Source organism: Salmo trutta, chromosome 8 (genome assembly GCF_901001165.1).
Source record: "Salmo trutta chromosome 8, fSalTru1.1, whole genome shotgun sequence".
Classification (NCBI taxonomy): Eukaryota; Metazoa; Chordata; class Actinopteri; order Salmoniformes; family Salmonidae; genus Salmo; species Salmo trutta.
The window spans coordinates 6,274,119-6,290,332 of record NC_042964.1 but is presented as its reverse complement, the minus strand read 5'-3'; the positions used below and the strand labels follow the sequence as shown (position 1 = coordinate 6,290,332).

At 44.2% G+C, this 16,214-nt stretch overlaps 1 protein-coding gene across 6 annotated transcripts in view; it reads left to right on the top strand.

Annotated features, from left to right (window-relative positions):
* The window catches only part of LOC115198099 (protocadherin-7), a 167,967-nt gene that overhangs the window by 5,189 nt on the left and 146,564 nt on the right, over positions 1 to 16,214 (top strand). Inside the window, exon 2 of one of the 6 annotated variants that reach the window (XM_029759784.1) lies at positions 3,124 to 3,763. The exons of the other annotated variants lie outside the window; for them this stretch is intronic. Within the exon in view, the coding sequence (XP_029615644.1) occupies positions 3,124 to 3,165 (42 nt within the window). The 3' untranslated portion in view covers positions 3,166 to 3,763. Of the gene's footprint in view, positions 1 to 3,123; positions 3,764 to 16,214 lie in introns of those variants that run through there. 6 annotated transcript variants of the gene reach the window in all.

Here is a 16,214-nt window from a genome sequence, read left to right as displayed (position 1 = left end):
TCTTACATTGGGCAAGCAGCAAACTCCTGTTTTTTTGGTCTGTCTCTCTCGTTCTCGTTCTCCCCTCATCCTCTGTTTTTCTTGTCTTTCATTCTCTCTGTTTTATTCCCTTATCATTCCTATCTCTTTTTTACTTACACCACACACACACACACACCACACACACACACACACACACACACACACACACACACACACACACACACACACACACACACACACACACACACACACACACACACACACACGCTCTCTCTCGCAGTATCTGCCTCTGCATCTCTCCCTCCAAAGCCTCCTCATCTCCCAACCCATCTCTCGCTCCCTTCCTCTATCTCTCAGCACCAAACCAATCTCTGCCCCTCTCTCCTCTCCTCCAAATCAAATGCTCTCAAATGTCTTTGCTCTTTTGCCTCGCCTGTCTTTTTTCTTGCTGTCTTTTCTTTTTAATCTCCTCTTCCTCTACTCCATTTCCCTCTCCCTCCTGCTATTCCCCTCTCCTTTCCCGCTCTCCCTCCCTCCCTCCCTCCCTCCCTCCCGCTCTCCATCCCTCCCTCCCTCCCTCCCTCCCTCCCTCCCTCCCTCCCTCCCTCCCTCCCTCCCTCCCTCCCTCCCTCCCTCCCTCCCGCTCTCCATCCCTCCCTCTCCCTCCTGCTATTCCCCTCTCCTTTCCCGCTCTCTCTCCCTCCCTCCCTCCCTCCCTCCCTCCATCCCTCCCTCCCTCCCTCCCTCCCGCTCTCCATCCCTCCCTCCCTTTCGCTCTCCTTTACTCTCTCTTTTCGCTACTGTCTCTAACAGCTTTCTAAAGTGCTGTATTCAGTGGGTTGTTTCTCAGAGTGTGAGGAGTGCTGTTGCTTACGGATGTCTCATCCATAATTAACAGGCCACTCTATTCGCTGCCGCTGCGGCAGAGCCATGTATTGTATGTTGCTAGCTGTGCTGCTGCACTTTTATGTAATAATTTATTAATTTTTTTTTATGTGCACGCTCGCTGCAGCGTTTTTTTTTTATAGACATTTGTTTGAAGATTCCGATACAGACACAAAACACACCGGGGTGTTGAGGGTTTACAGACGCTCTCCTCGCCACCGGAATGTGCAATTACCCCTTCTTAAGGCCTCCTTCACTTTCTCCATTCTCCATCACGGTTGTTGTGAATGTAACTCCCACTGGCTAATACAATAGAAGTGTTGCCTGGTCTCTATGGTTTGTAAAATGTTGTCAGTAGCAATGGGTTTCCATGGCCGAGAAGCTCCACACAAGCCTAAGATCACCATGCGTAATGCCAAGCGTCAGCTGGAGTGGTGTACAGCTCGCCTACCATTGGACTCTGAAGCAGCGGAGGGATGAATTACACTTCACCATCTGGCAGTCCGACGGACAAATCTGGGTTTGGCGGGTGCCAGGAGAACGCTACCTGCCCGAATGCATAGTGCGAACTGTACAATTTGGTAGAGGAGGGATAATGGCCTGGGGCTGTTTTTCATGGTTCGTACTTGGCCCCTTAGTTCCATTGAAGGGAAATCTTAACTCTACAGTATACAATGACATTCTAGACGATTCTGTGCTTCCGACTTCATGGCAAAAGTTTCCTGTTTCAGCATTTCAATCCCCCCCGTGCACAAAGCGAGGACCATACAGAAATGGTTTGTTGAGATTGGTGTGGAAGAACTTGACCGGCCTGCACAGAGCCCTGACCTTAACCCCATCGAACACCTTTGGGATGAATTGGAACGCCAACTGCGAGCCATTCCTAATCGCCCAAAATCAGTGCCTAACCTCACTAATGCTCTTAGCTGAATTGAAGCAAGTCCCCGCAGCAATGTTCAAGCATCTAGTGGAAAGCCTTCCCAGAAGAGTTATAGCAGCAAAGGGGGTACCAACTCCATACTAATGCCTATGATTTTGGAATGAGATGTTCGACGAGCAGGTGTCCACATACTTTTTGCCTTGTAGTGCATATAATATTCTCTAACACATTGTTAAATTCCCTGCATACTTGTCAAACGTTCACTGTTGATACTTTCGGTTGAGGTGGAGGGGAACTGAGTTAATGGCTGCACATACAGTCTCCCGAGGTTAAGTTAATTGCTGGGAATGGCCCTTGGCGTAGTTATGTGCTTCAATTATGGCATCAAGTGGTCATGTCTTTATTAAGATCACAGAGTAGTCTCTCTCTCTCTAGTTTCATGCTCTTGCTGTTTAGGGCCACCACAGCTAAACACGTTGGTGTTTAGGTAAAGCCCCCCCCTTCAGTTGAGTTCATAATGTGTAATGAAATGCATAAGAATTCTCACTAGCTGGGAATAGAGTTAAACATTCACGTAGAATGACTAGATTATATTTCTGTGGAATTAAACATAGACGTAGAATGACTAGATTATATTTCTGTGGAATTAAACATAGATGTAGAATGGCTGGATTATATTTCTGTGGAATTAAACATAGACGTAGAATGACTAGATTATATTTCTGTGGAATTAATCATAGACGTAGCATGACTAGATTATATTTCTATGGAATTAAACATAGACGTACAATGACTAGATTATATTTCTATGGAATTAAACATAGACGTACAATGACTAGATTATATTTCTGTGGAATTAAACATAGACGTAGAATGACTAGATTATATTTCTATGGAATTAAACGTAGACGGTGAATGACTAGATTATTATATCTATGGAATTAAACATGGCTTCTTTTTTCACAAGTTCGTCTTGTCCGTCACTGTTGTTGCTATGGTTTTGCATGCAGAGCCGATGGGAGGTTGGATTAGGGATAAGGTGTCATGTCTGATTGTTGAGAATTGCACAGCAGATCACATTGTATCGTGACTGCAAGAGACGGGGTAATCCCCAATGTCAAATTGATCACATTAGATTTGGAAATTTCTATTCAAAACAAATCAGATTTCTCCCCCATTTATTGAATTTACAGTGGCAGGAAATTCAAAATGTAATCAATGATATTAAGGCTAAATGAGGTTGAAACCTTTTGATGGTCTCTCTCACTCACAAACACCCACTGACTTATTTTCTCTCTTTCTCTCTCTTTCCCTCTACTTTCTCTTCTCTCTTGCTGTCTCCACCTCTCTCTATCTTTCTCTCACTCTCCCCCTAGAAATCGAAAAAGACACAAGAAAGAGAGCCCTGTTTGTGGTAGACAGAATGGTCTACTGTTTCACAGGCAAGGTAGAGGGGGGAGGAAGAGTAGAGTCCCATTGACTGTGAGTCTCTTCTGCGGTATCAGGTTCCTCCTAGGTCTCCTTCCAGCTCATCCTTCGCCTACCTAATCTCACAATAACCACCGCACAGGCAGCAGCCGGCTCAGGCTCAGTCTCCAAGCAGGTAACCAGGCAACCGGCTGAGTTTAGCAGGCGAGGCGAAGCCTCCTCTTTTACTCATTAGTCATTAAGCCAGGCGAGCGCAGAGCAAGAAGCCAGCGTGTCACTGAGCAGCTGTCGAGAGTTAGAGCAGGAGGGTGATGTACCTGACATTTCAGCCCCTCCTGGAGGTCCACAGATTGGATCCGGGCCTGTTTTTTTGTTCTCTTTCTTCCTTTGTAGGCCTACTGCGACATTGTTCTCAGTTGTCATATTTCCCTAGCTAAATCCCTGTATTGAACAGGGCTTCAGTTGATGATTATCATACTCTCAAGTACCAAATGCCTAAAGCAAAATTATTGTCCAAGATAAGCTATAAAAGAGAATAGCTCACCTGTCCTATCCAAAGAAACACTGTTAACTGAACAGGCATTTTTAACTGGGTCATTTAAAAGAAGGATATCCCGATCCAGGTGGATCCTGGTATTATCTCTTCTAAACAAAAGAGACCTGAGGCAGGTTGTAATCCTATCCCTCTGCCTCCCCTCAGGGCATGTATAAAGCTCAGATCCCTGGGTCAGCTGAGGCTGCCTCCCAGGTTAGGGTTGGTGCAGCATGACTGGACGTGGCCCCGTTTCCCTCAACGCCCTCTTCTCCCTCAGCTCAGTTCTCTTAGCACAGCTGTTGCTCCTATCACATCCTCCCCCTCCCTTCTGTCCCCTCCCTCCCGTCCCCTCCCTCCCTCCCGTCCCCTCCCTTCCGTCCCCTCCCTCCCGTCCCCTCCCTTCTGTCCCCTCCCTCCCTCCCGTCCCCTCCCTTCTGTCCCCTCCCTCCCGTCCCCTCACCTCCCGTCCCCTCCCTTCCGTCCCCTCCCTCCCGTCCCCTCCCTTCTGTCCCCTCCCTCCCGTCCCCTCACCTCCCGTCCCCTCCCTCCCGTCCCCTCCCTTCCGTCCCCTCCCTTCTGTCCCCTCCCTCCCGTCCCCTCCCTTCCGTCCCCTCCCTTCTGTCCCCTCCCTCCCGTCCCCTCCCTTCTGTCCCCTCCCTCCCGTCCCCTCCCATTCCCTCCCCTGCCCTCCCGTCCCCTCCCATCCCGTCCCCTCCCCTCCTGTCCCTCCTGTCCCCTCCCGTCCCTCCCCTTCCGTCCCTCCCATCGTGCCCCACCCCCTATCCCCTCCCCTCCCCTCAGTTCCTCCTGTCCCCTCCCATCCCCTCCCCTGCTGTCCCCTCCCTTCCGTCCCCTCCCATCCCCTCCCCTGCTGTCCCCTCCCATCCCGTCCTCTGACCTATCAAGCCCCAGCTTACCTCATTTACATAGGAGCCATGTTCCCTTCTCACCACAGTGTCTCAAACAAACAACATCGCCATGCTAATAGGGGTCATTGTGTCTGTGTTCGCTGGCCACACACACACACAGGAAGTGACAAGCTTTTTGTACTCTCGGTCCGGCCAGATCACAAAACCAATATGGAAAACCCTCCATTTGCCTGGAGGCTAATTTGTTTAAACCAAAAACTATTGTAACTACTTAAACACTTTTGAGAAGCCACAATTGACCTCATTTGTTTTGCTGCCCCCCCCCTTTGTGAACCTTAATTGTTGCCATCTACTACCCTTGCATGTTTATAAGTAGTCAACGGCCTATATCTAAATGAACAGCCGCAACACAGGCAACCTATGTCTACTGCAAACATGTTTCTTTGTCCTTTATCTCCATAGTAACCATATAGTACACTGCTCCCTCTGTGTGTATTTTAGTGTCACAACTCCGCGTTGTCCTTCCATCTAGTTGGTTTTGATCTGTGTCAAATGGTTTGAGGGAAGCCCACAGTTTTGGCCTGGTTGACTCCCCTGTGGACGCTGATACGGAGTCGACTGAGAGACAAGACTTGAGGCTTGACCGAAGAGAAAACATTGGAAAACAACCGGTGCACTCGCACATTGACTCTGTACCGGCACCCCCCTGTATATATTGTTATTTACTGCCCCTCTTTAATTACTTGTTACTTTTATGTCTTATTATTATCTGTATTTTTTTGAAACTGCACTGTCGTTTAGGGGCTCGAAAGTAAGCATTTCACTGTAAGGTGACCACCTGTTGTATTCGGCGCATGTGACTAATAAAATTTGATTTGATTTGATTTTGTCACTCTGGATCTCATGGCCGTTACAGGATGCAAATCACACTGCTGATAATTGCAGTTTGGTTTATCAGATAGATAGATAGATACTGTATGTGTTCAGCATGGGTGTTGGTGAATCATAGTAATTTCCCATACAGGGACATTATAAAAAACAATTGTGGGCAGGACAAGGTAGAATAACATATGAAATGATTGTGTTCTAGGTACAGTATAGCCACTAAAATAAGATAATCACAGATGACTGACATACAATTACAGAAGCAGCATGGGTTTGCCTGGGAATCATGAAGTATTGTATATACACAAGGGACAGAATCATGAAGTACTGTATGTACACAAGGAACAGAATCATGAAGTACTGTATGTACACAAGGAACAGAACCATGAAGTACTGTATATACACAGGGAACAGAACCATGAAGTACTGTATATACACAGGGAACAGAGTCATGAAGTACTGTATATACACAGGGAACAGAACCATGAAGTGCTGTATATACACAGGGAACAGAGTCATGAAGTGCTGTATATACACAGGGAACAGAACCATGAAGTACTGTATATACACAGGGAACAGAACCCAGAAGTACTGTGTATACACAGGGAACAGAACCATGAAGTACTGTATATACACAGGGAACAGAACCATGAAGTACTGTATATACACAGGGAACAGAACCATGAAGTACTGTATGTACACAGGGAGCAGAACCCAGAAGTACTGTGTATACACAGGGAACAGAACCATGAAGTACTGTATGTACACAGGGAGCAGAACCCAGAAGTACTGTGTATACACAGGGAACAGAACCATGAAGTACTGTATATACACAGGGAACAGAACCATGAAGTACTGTATATACACAGGGAACAGAACCATGAAGTACTGTATATACACAGGGAAGAGAACCATGAAGTACTGTATATACACAGGGAGCAGAACCCAGAAGTACTGTGTATACACAGGGAACAGAACCATGAAGTACTGTATATACACAGGGAACAGAACCATGAAGTACTGTATATACACAGGGAACAGAACCATGAAGTACTGTATGTACACAGGGAACAGAACCCAGAAGTACTGTGTATACACAGGGAACAGAGTCATGAAGTACTGTATGTACACAGGGAACAGAACCCAGAAGTACTGTGTATACACAGGGAACAGAACCATGAAGTACTGTGTATACACAGGGAACAGAACCATGAAGTACTGTATATACACAGGGAACAGAACCCAGAAGTACTGTATATACACAGGGAACAGAGTCATGAAGTACTGTATATACACAGGGAACAGAACCATGAAGTACTGTATATACACAGGGAACAGAGTCATGAAGTACTGTATGTACACAGGGAACAGAACCCAGAAGTACTGTATATACACAGGGAACAGAATCATGAAGTACTGTATGTACACAGGGAACAGAACCCAGAAGTACTGTATATACACAGGGAACAGGCCTGGTGGTGGGAGAAGATGACAGGGATGCAGAATGAGATCAGCTTGTTGGTGTATCACTTTATTATTAGTAGTAGTACAGGATGTTGCCTGTGGTGCTGTGTTTACTGCCGTGCCTACTGACGCTAATTTGATCAAATTTGTCTCGGTGGCTTAATTTACTTTACTGTGGACAGCAGCAGTACACCAGGCATGTGTGCTGTACAGTGAGACTGGAATGGCGGGAGATAGGAAGGGAGGGAGAAGGAGAGAGAGAGAGAGAGAGTGAGAGAAATACTCTTGGAATTGCACTGGCCAGCAAATTCCAGAATAATTTGAATTGGGCGATTTAAATACATTAGTTTTAGGCCAGTGAATAATCTTCGGATTATGGTTACCTGACAGCTGAGCAGGCATGCAGGAGAGATGTGGAAGGAAGGAAGGAAGGATGGAAGGAAGGAAGGAACGAAGGAAGGAAGGCAGGAAAGAAAGAAAGAAACATAGAAAACGAGAGGGAGAGAGAGGGAGAGCACTAGCCCCTACTCAATACTGAATGTGTTGGATTCTGTCTGACTAACTGTTTGACTACTGGTTGGATGACCAGGTTGAGTGTATGACAATGTACACAACATTCCTTAATTACATACATTTTATTATACCTCATGTATTTCAGTCGCTTTGAATGAGCTGCACTGACTACCTGACCTGAAAAAATGCCAGGCTTTTCGAGGGCAAGAGTTTTCTCAGGAATCAATCACATTTTTAAGCCTGGCATTGTATACACAGTTGAAGGAGGCCTTGAGCAATCTCTCTCTCTCTCGCTCTCTCTCTCTCTCTCTCTCTTTAACTCTCCTACTTTCTTTCCATTCTTTTTCTGTGCTCGTCTCTCTCCTTCTGTTCTGTTGTCTCTGTCTCTTTCTGTCTTTCTTTTTCTCCCACTTCTCCTCTTTCGCTCCGAGTGTACATCTGCCATTATGGCCGTTAGCTGGGTATGAATGTAAATAGTCATGATTGAATTGGGAGCAGGCCAGATGCATCCCCAACATTTGTCACGATAACACGATGAGAGAGAAGAAGGAGAGAGGAAACGGTATGTGGCTTGATTGCTCACCGACTCGCCGTCTGATTGTAAGTGGAAGTGTCGGCTACGTCCCCTTTCTTTCTGAGCATACTTTTCAATTTGATGACAGCGGATATGGAATTTCATTTTCTATGCAGCGCTCTCACATTAGATCTAGCCTGAAAATACTGATTTGAAGGTAATCCATCCCTTTTACCAGGTATACATTCCTGCACTTGATGTCGCTGTGGCGGTGGAGGAGGCAGCAGGGGAAAGCTCTCCAGATGTTTTGAATTCTGTTTGTCTGTGGGCTTGTATAAATACCTGATAGGGGCCCACCCAATGTCGCTGAAAGCTACATTGCTATTGTTGGTATTTCCTATTGTGTCTGTCCCCCCTTATTCACTTTTTCTTCAACCAACAGCTCCAGTAACTCTGAACATCACTTAGCATCACTGCTAGTGGAACTCAGGGGAATAGTTTGCTGTCAACATGGGGGATCACAACAGGGATCATACTGTAGCTACATGGGTTTGTCTGTGTTTGATTTTAATGGGCAACAACAGAATAGTTTCTGCTCTTCATAAACATTGCACGGCCCACTGAGACTTTCTCGTGATGATACTATGTTGACTGGAAAAGGTCAGGGCATATTTTTGTGTCAGTGTTTCCCCTAGGATTTTTTTCAGCAGGGGTGGCAAGGGTAGCCGGGGATGATGCGGGGAGTGCTATAGCTTGGAACGTGACTCTGGATGACAGCATAATGATGCTTGTTTCCAAAATTACGGTGGTTTTCCTAAATAAGTGAAAACCGCTTCGTGTTTTGTTTCTTTGCCATGATATGATGAGGTATGAAGATACTGGTATCATCCTGGCCCAATGTATTTTTAATGGATTTATGTGTTTTTAGATCTGATAGTTCTCTGATTGTTCTCTGCTAGTTATCTACTAGTTCTCTACTAGTTCTCTGCTAGTAATCTACTAGTTCTCTGCTAGTTCTCTGCTAGTTATCTACTAGTTCTCTGATTATTCTCTACTAGTTATCTACTAGTTCTCTACTAGTTATCTACTAGTTCTCTACTAGTTCTCTACTAGTTATCTACTAGTTTTCTGCTAGTTATCTGCTAGTTCTCTGCTAGTTCTCTACTAGTTCTCTGCTAGTTTTCTGCTAGTTATCTGCTAGTTCTCTGCTAGTTCTCTACTAGTTCTCTACTAGTTCTCTACTAGTTATCTACTAGTTTTCTGCTAGTTATCTGCTAGTTCTCTGCTAGTTATCTACTAGTTCTCTGATAGTTCTCTGCTAGTTCTCTGCTAGTTCTCTACTAGTTCTCTGCTAGTTTTCTGCTAGTTATCTGCTAGTTCTCTGCTAGTTCTCTACTAGTTCTCTGCTAGTTCTCTACTAGTTCTCTGATAGTTCTCTACTAGCTCTCTGATTATTCTCTACTAGTTCTCTGCTAGTTCTCTGCTAGTTCTCTGCTAGTTCTCTACTAGTTCTCTGCTAGTTATCTACTAGTTCTCTGATAGTTATCTACTAGCTCTCTGATTATTCTCTACTAGTTCTCTGCTAGTTCTCTACTAGTTCTCTGCTAGTTCTCTGCTAGTTCTCTACTAGTTCTCTCCTAGTTCTCTGCTAGTTCTCTGCTAGTTCTCTACTAGTTCTCTCCTAGTTCTCTGATAGTTCTCTGATCGTACTCTGCTAGTTCTCTACTAGTTATCTGCTAGTTCTCTGATAGTTCTCTCCTAGTTCTCTACTAGTTATCTGCTAGTTCTCTGCTAGTTCTCTTATAATTCTCTGCTAGTTCTCTGATAGTTCTCTCCTAGTTCTCTACTAGTTATCTACTAGTTCTCTGCTAGTTCTCTCTTAGTTCTCTACTAGTTCTCTACTAGTTCTACAGTAGTTCTCTGCTAGTTCTTTGATAGTTCTCTGCTAGTTCTCTGCTAGTTCTCTACTAGTTCTCTACTAGTTCTACAGTAGTTCTCTACTAGTTCTCTGCTAGTTCTCTGCTAGTTATCTACTAGTTCTCTGCTAGATCTCTGCTAGTTCTCTACTAGTTCTCTGCTAGTTCTCTACTAGTTATCTGCTAGTGCTTTGCTAGTTCTCTGCTAGTTCTCTATAGTTATCTGCTAGTTCTCTACTAGTTCTCTACTAGTTCTCTGCTGGTTATCTACTTGTTCTCTGCTAGTTCTCTACTAGTTCACTGCTAGTTCTCTACTAGTTCACTGCTAGTTCTCTACTAGTTATCTGCTAGTTCTCTACTAGTTCTCTGCTGGTTATCTACTTGTTCTCTGCTAGTTCTCTGCTAGTTCTCTACTAGGTATCTGCTAGTGCTTTGCTAGTTCTCTGCTAGTTCTCTACTTGTTCTCTGCTAGTTCTCTACTAGTTCTCTGTTGGTTATCTACTTGTTCTCTGCTAGTTCTCTGCTAGTTCTCTACTAGGTATCTGCTAGTGCTTTGCTAGTTCTCTGCTAGTTCTCTACTAGTTCTCTGCTAGTTCTCTACTAGTTCTCTGTTGGTTATCTACTTGTTCTCTGCTAGTTCTCTGCTAGTTCTCTACTAGTTCTCTGCTAGTTCTCTATAGTTATCTGCTAGTTCTCTACTAGTTCTCTACTAGTTCTCTACTAGTTATCTGCTAGTTCTTTGCTAGTTATCTGCTAGTTCTCTACTAGTTATCTGCTAGTTCTCTACTAGTTCTCTACTAGTTATCTGCTAGTTCTCTGCTAGTTCTCTACTAGTTATCTGCTAGTTCTCTGCTAGTTCTCTGCTAGTTTTGTGCTAGTTCTCTACTAGTTCTGTACTACTTCTCTGCTAGTTCTCTGCTAGTTTTTTACTAGTCCTCTTCTAGTTCTCTGCTAGTTTTGTACTAGTTCTCTTCTAGTTGTCCACTAGTTCTCTGCTAGTTCTCTTCTAGTTCTCTGCTAGTTTTGTACTAGTTCTCTTCTTGTTCTGTTCTAGTTCTTTGCTAGTTCTCTGCTAGTTATGTACTAGTTCTCTGCTAGTTCTGTAATAGTTCCCTGCTAGTTCTGTACTAGTTCTCTTATTGTTCTCCGCTAGTGTGTGTGTGTGTGAGGGATGCACGACTCACAGCGTGGGCAGATTAATCACTTTCTGTCATCGGTGCTCACGTGGGTGCCAGAGTGTCAAGGGGACTGCCAAAGTGTCCGTGGCCCTAGACTAGGCCCATTTAAACCACCTCCAACGGGCAGCGCTGTCACACATCCTTCATGACAATGAGAAAAAGAGGTATAAACGGCTGACACTTTACCCCATAATTCAGCCTTTAGTGTCACCCGTCACCATCGGCGACTACCAAAGACCAATCCCATCGCTCGTTAGTGAGATGTGAACTTATTTATGAAGAAGGGATGGCTAGTAGGGGAGAAAAAAAGAGCTTGACTGACATGTTATTTGAAAGACAGACAGAGTGAAGTGAGATGTGCATAAAAAAAAATACTTTTTAGTGTGTCTGTCACGAATTTCACATATGTAACTTGTCACAATTTCACGATAATTTGTGATAGTGGGTTTCTGTTTGAATGGTGCCTGGGTGCTGACAGGGGAAAAGTAGTTCAGCTCTGTGATCTGGTGGAGTCTAGAAGATACCACCTTCACCCCAGGGCCAGAATCTGCTGCTTGATTTCAGGGGGTCCTGACAAACACACAGGCTCACAGAGAGAAGCACACGCACACACACACACACACACACACACACACACACACACACACACACACACACACACACACACACACACAGCCTGCTTCTTTTGCACCAAATTCTCATTCATCTCTTGCTATGGAGTGGCTGTTGAAATATTAAGATAGTGTGAAGATCTCTTGACTGCATAAATAAGATTAAGAATCAGCCATGATCACTAATACAGTTTTAACCCTGGCATTTTAGTCCAAAGGATAGCGTTTTATTACCAGGCTCATCCATTTATATCTAGCCTGCTGTCTCAGGGTATAATGGACCTGACTTGACTTGAGAGGAGAAAAGAGGACAACTTGAGAGGGGAAAAGAGGACATCTTGAGAGGGGAAAAGAGGACATTTTGAGAGGGGAAAAGAGGACATCTTGAGAGGGGAAAGAGGACATTTTGAGAGGGGAAAAGAGGACATCTTGAAAGGCACTACTAGCCCAGGAGATAGTGCTCTCCCCAGCCATCCATCACACCCTGGGTTAGCTGTACTGTGTGTGTTCGTGTGTGTGTGTGTTTAAGACTATTTGCGCGTGTGTGTTCGTGTGTGTGTGTGTGTGTGGGTCCTGTGCAGGCTTGAGAAGACAGCAACAGGGGCCTCCACAGTTCAGCCCCTCCATCATCCAGCACACCAAGCACAAACACAGCTACATGCCTGACAGAGTTTCAATATCCTGTGTGTGTGTGTGTGTTTGTGTTCCTCTCCATGTGTGTGAGTGTGTGTGCTTGTAATGCTACAGATGGAGGATCTGAATTTGATCACCCTGTTGCAGGATAACTTTGCAGGAAATGTAAAACTTGTAGTGCACTTGAGGTTTAAAAAATAAAAAAATGTCAGACTTGATTTTCCCGTTAACAAATCAAATCAAATCAAATGTATTTATATAGCCCTTCTTACATCAGCTGATATCTGAAAGTGCTGTACAGAAACCCAGCCTAAAACCACAAACAGCAAGCAATGCAGGTGTAGAAGCACGGTGGCTAGGAAAAACTCCCTAGAAAGGCCAAAACCTAGGAAGAAACCTAGAGAGGAACCAGGCTATGAGGGGTGGCCAGTCCTCTTCTGGCTGTGCCGGGTGGAGATTATAACAGAACATGGCCAAGATGTTCAAATGTTCATAAATGACCAGCATGGTCAAATAATAGTAATCATAGTAGTTGTCGAGGGTGCAACAAGTCAGCAACTCAAGAGTAAATGTCAGTTGGCTTTTTCATAGCCGATCTTTGAGAGTATCTCTACCGCTCCTGCTGTCTCTAGAGAGTTGAAAACAGCAGGTCTGGGGCAGGTAACACGTCCGGTGAACAGGTCAGGGTTCCATAGCCGCAGGCAGAACAGTTGAAACTGGAGCAGCAGCACGGCCAGGTGGACTGGGGACAGCAAGGAGTCTTCATGCCAGGTAGTCCTGAGGCATGGTCCTAGGGCTCAGGTCCTCCGAGAGAGAGAAAGAAAGAAAGAGAGAAAGAGAGAATTAGATAGAGCATATTTAAATTAACACAGGACACCGGATAAGACAAGAGAAATACTCCAGATTTAACAGACTGACCCTAGCCCCCCGACACATAAACTACTGCAGCATAAATACTGGAGGCTGAGACAGGAGGGGTCAGGAGACACAGTGGCCCCATCCGATGATACCCCCGGACAGGGCCAAACAGGCAGGATATAACCCCACCCACTTTGCCAAAGCACAGCCCCCACACCACTAGAGGGATATCTCCAACCACCAACTTACCTTCCTGAGACAAGGCCGAGTATAGCCCACAAAGATCTCCGCCACGGCACAACCCAAGGGGGTGCGCCAACCCAAACAACAATTTAACAAACACTACAAAAATGTCCATTAATTATAATCTATATTTCACATCTGTTGTTGCTGCAGGATTATTTTTCTGTTGTAGCAAACTGGCTCAAATGTAGATCCTAAATCTGTAAGGTTCATTGTTTGTGAGCGGATGGATTTTCTCATACCCTACATACACACGTGTGACATCCGTGTGACTCACACGCACACATACCCCTCCCACTGTCCAAACCAATAGACTGAACAAAATGAAAAATCCCCACGTAACATGTGCAGTAGCAGCAGAAATATTAATTAGGCTAGTGTCTGCAGGGCAGGAGAGTCCCTACCATCGATGAGGCCTTACCTGGGAGAGAGCAGGCTATTAGCCCAGCCCGATAAATCTTGTCAAACTTGGGAGTAGTCTGGAAGCTCAGCTGAAGAATGAAGGTCATGGATGACCGGGACTTTATGAGTGGCCTCACTCGCTGGTATCAAATTAGCTGAATTATGAAGTCCCACAGGCCTTTTCAGGAATGCTAATTCTCCTGTTTTCATCTCCCTCACTGCTCTCTCTCTCTCTCTCTCTCTCTCTCTCTCTCTCTCTCTCTCTCTCTCTCTCTCTCTCTCTCTCTCTCTCTCGCTCCGGTAGCTATAGATTCTTGTCATGTCATTAGAGGAATTATACAGTGATTTAGAGCGGTTGCAGCGTCTTAACCAATTTCATTACGTCATTTAACTAGGAAGGTGTGTGTACGTTAGCAAGCTAGTTAATCTAGTCTAACTATAGCTAACTCTGTAGGCCTTCCCATAGCTCCAAGTGTGTATGTTCTAACTGGCTATGATGTTTATTTTAGGAAGACAAATTCATCCAGCGATGCAAGTTTGATAGAATTTGATAGAATTAGGCTATTGATTTGTGGCCGTTAACCTCCAGCCTTTTTGTTAACATTCACCGTTTCTCCTCGTTCTCCTCTTTTGGTTTCCACCACATCTCCCACAGATGGGAAAAGGAGTGGGTTGGAGATTTTAATAATTTCTACCCCTCTCTCTCTCTCAATCCTCCCTCTATCTCTCTCAATCCTCCCTCTATCTCTCTCCATCCTCCCTCTCTCTTTAATAATATTCCCCAGTAATATCTACACACAGTCCGTCAAACTTGACCACAGGTTTCTGAAAGGCAGCCATTTTGTAAAAGTCATAGAAGCACTTAGAGTTATAGGGACTTGAAAAATGACAGGTCTGAGTTCAGCCTTTTGTATCGCTCTTTGGTTATGGAAGGAAAGAACAGGAAACAGAGGGAATAATTAAGGCCTGTAGAATGGTGTTTGATACCATCCATTAACTTTGGGGGTCGGGTCCAATGCAGCACTTGGGGGACACAATAGCCAATTGTAAATCACTAGATTGGATTCAATAGTGAGAATTCTTTTGGGGCGACAAGAAACAGAACTCACTCACTGAGAAATGAGGGAATGTTCTTATATTTGTTGCCGTTAGATTTTGTCTTGATTAGCTTTGTGCTTCATGGGAAATGGAAGAGCATCAATCAAATTGACTCTTTGTGGGCGGTACTGGGAATAGAATAAGGAGGAAGAAAAAAAACTCCTGCAGTCTGATAGCCTCTTATACGCACTCTGATATAGCCTCATATACCGACTCTTATATAGCCTCTTATAAAGCCTCACGTGCCGACTCTAAAATAGCCTTATATAGCATCGTATACCAACTCTTATATAGCCTCATATACCGACTCTTATATAGCCTTATATAGCATCGTATACCAACTCTTATATAGCCTCATATACCGACTCTTATATAGCCTTATATAGCATCGTATACCAACTCTTATATAGCCTCATATACCGACTCTTATATAGCCTCTTATATAGTTTCGTATACCGACTCTTAAATAGCCTCTTATATAGCCTCATATACAGAGTCTAATATAGCCTCTTATACAGGCTCTTATATGGCCTCGTATACAACCTTTTATATAGCCTCATATACCGACTCTTATATAGTCCTGTATACCGAGTCTTATATAGCCTCGTATACCGACTCTTATATAGCCTTGTATACCGACTCTTATATAGCCTTGTATTTCAACTCTTATATAGCCTCGTATACCGATTCTTATACAGCCTCGTATACCGACTAATATAGCCTCATATACCGACTCTTATATAGACTTATACAGTCTTGTATACCAACTCTTATATAGCCTCGTATACTGACTCTTATGTAGACTCTTATACAGTCTCATATACCAACTCTTATATAGCCTCATATACCAACTCTTATATAGCCTTGTGTTCCGACTCTTATATAGCCTCGTATATTGAGTCTTATATAGTCTCGTATACCGGCTCTTATGTAGTCTCGTATACCAACTCTTATATAGCCTTGTATACCAACTCATATATAGCCTTTTATATCAACTCTTATATAGCCTCGTATACCGACTCTTATATAGCTTCTTGTATAGCATCATATACCGACTGTTATATAGCCTTGTATACAGACTTTTATATAGTCTCTTATACAGAGTCTAATATAGCCTCTTATATAGCCTCTTATACAGCCTCGTATACACCCTCTTATATAGCCTCGTATATCGACTCTTATATAGCCTTGTATACCGACTCTTATATAGTCTCTTATACAGAGTCTAATATAGCCTCTTATATAGCCTCGTATATCGACTCTTATATAGCCTTGTATACCGCCTCTTATATAGTCTCTTATACAGAGTCTAATATAGCC